Here is a 2,344-nt window from a genome sequence, read left to right as displayed (position 1 = left end):
ATATATATATATATATATATATATATATATATATATATATATATATATATATATATATAGAAAAGAATAAGCTAAAAAAGAAAAAGAAAAATTTCCATAGCTATTGCAATTATAACTCATTTCCACTTTTTTCTTTCCTGACAAATTTCGATTTTCCGACTGGAAATCAAACTAGGAAGATTAAATTTGAAAAAAGAAGTTATTGTGGGAAAGAGAAGAGAAAGAATGAAAAGTGTAAATTGTGAGAATATTTAGATGATTGTTTTTCTATGAGAGGTAATTAAATCATTTTTACTTTGAAAACGAAATAAAAAAAAGAAATGAAAACGGAAAAATTTGTCAATGAAAAGAAATAATTTAATGTCATTTATAATAATATTTTTCCTTAAAATAAATTTTTTTTTTAACTCATAAATAGGAATTTGAACATTCAAAAAAAGAAGGAAAAAATTTATCTTAGTAATAAAATAAAATAGTAAATTTAACGGTCGCACATTTTGTCATATCTTTCGACTCTTCCTGATTACAATAAACGATCATTCAGTGTTGGTTGGTTTTATCTAATTTCAAATTTTAACAAGTGAGGATTATTACAGTAAAGTGAATTTAAAGATTGTAAATTAAAATCTTCCATTAAAGTATTCATTCAGGAAATTCAAGTAGTTACTTTTCTAATACCGAAAGCATTTTGCAGATGGCTCGTCGGGATTTAGTTTACTTTAAAATTCATGAATTTTATTCAATAAATATAAACTTTCCAGGACTATTTTTCTAATACCCCTTTAATTCATGTGACAATCTTTTTTTGTCACATTACTGTCAACTCCCCTTGTCTCCCTATCCTCCAATTTTCTAATAGAATACAATGCTTATTTTGAAACAGTTTGGGAATATTGCTCGTATTTTAATCTCTCTCAATCTAATATTTACCAACATTGTCCTCATTTTTTGTAATTCAAATAAGCATGGTTAATTGGGCGATTATTCCGAAAAAATTTAGTTGCAATGAATTCATTCTGTGAAAAAACTTTCTATCTATTTGCTGGACTTAGAATTGAAAGTTTGGGTGCAAATTTAAGAAGTTTAAGTTTGAGTTTAATTTAATAAGTCTAATTAAATTTGAGTTTGATTGAATTTAAGTTTAATTTAAGTTTGCAGATTTAAGTCTGAGTGCAAATTTTCTGCAAATCTTCAATGTTGCCAAAAGTCACTTTCACAAGGATAGTTTATAAAAGTTTGATGATTTTCAGTTAAATTTTGAATTTCATTGCTGGGAAAGCACAAAACATACCTGACTTGTAATTCAGCATCAACCTCCTTGTTCTCCTCCATATAGAAACACCGCACATTATAAGCTCGATCCACTTTCGTAATAAATAACTGCAAAACTTCATTTATTACAAGCAAAAAGTTATTGTCATCATGTCGTTAAAATCTTAAACTCTCGGATTCTGATTCTTCCAAACGTATTTGAAATTTACCGGATGTAGTTGTACGATAACTGTGAATGAGTAAGCCATTCCACGTGGATTCACCTGTAAATAAAAATGGCATTCTGAATGATGTTTTCATTGCTGTAAACAAATCCCAAAACGTAAAATTATTGTTGAAACTGTGGATGAAGTTTTGATAATTGTGTTTACGTACTTCACGTTTCCTGTTCACGTTACACTTCTCGAAATGAAATGTTGCATGGTTCGTTTGCTTAAAGTGACAACCATCCTTGTGAAAATGACCTTTGGCAAAAATATATGATGGGGTTCTGGGATGCTGTTCGTACTCGTACTGCTATACTCCCTTGTCCACATTCTACTTCCGGTTGATCTGAAATTAATTCTCCATTTTTCATTATTTTTTCATTAAAAAATCAAATATAATATGTATCGAAATTTCGAGGGTGCTATTTTTCGACCTGAAGTTAGTCAATAATTCCCATTAAAACTTAAATTCGCACTAATCAAACCCTTTTTTTTGCATTCTCCCTAATTAGAAACTCACACTTACATTACATTAATTAATTTATTTTTTAAATTCCTTGAAGTTTTTTCCTTTTGAAAATGGATTTTTTTGTGGCAAAAATCAAATCTTTTTAAATATGAATTATTAATTGATTATTTTTGAGAATCATTTTGATGAGTTATTGTCTGATGGCAATGCACTGTAGCCCCATTGGCGCAGTCGGTTAGCGCGTCGTACTTATAAGTGAACGAAGAGATGCGAAGGTCAGCAGTTCGAGCCTGCTATGGGGCAAAGCTTCATTTTGCAAAATTGTTGCCACTTTTTTCAGTCCTATATATATGATAATTTCTAAAGCAATTCTTTTATGAAAATTTAAGAAATGAAT

General features: G+C 28.8%; 1 protein-coding gene and 1 non-coding gene across 2 annotated transcripts in view; one reads left to right on the top strand and one right to left on the bottom strand.

Moving 5' to 3' along the window:
* The window catches only part of LOAG_16832 (hypothetical protein), a gene marked incomplete at both ends in the record, with an annotated part of 4,629 nt that extends 2,780 nt beyond the window's left edge, over positions 1–1,849 (bottom strand). The window contains 4 exons of the mRNA XM_020449491.1: positions 1,292–1,380; positions 1,482–1,535; positions 1,648–1,704; positions 1,781–1,849. Coding sequence (XP_020306979.1) covers positions 1,292–1,380; positions 1,482–1,535; positions 1,648–1,704; positions 1,781–1,849 — 269 coding nt within the window. The remainder of the gene's footprint in view (positions 1–1,291; positions 1,381–1,481; positions 1,536–1,647; positions 1,705–1,780) is intronic.
* A 314-nt stretch (positions 1,850–2,163) lies between these two features.
* LOAG_20017 lies at positions 2,164–2,250 on the top strand. Its single transcript has one exon. It is a non-coding gene; the product is annotated as a tRNA-Ile (tRNA).
* The last annotated feature ends 94 nt before the right edge of the window (positions 2,251–2,344 follow it).

The sequence above is a fragment of the Loa loa genome (assembly GCF_000183805.2).
Source record: "Loa loa unplaced genomic scaffold supercont3.22, whole genome shotgun sequence".
NCBI lineage: Eukaryota > Metazoa > Nematoda > Chromadorea > Rhabditida > Onchocercidae > Loa > Loa loa.
Note: the sequence above shows the minus strand (reverse complement) of the source record. Positions and strands in the feature narration are given on the sequence as shown.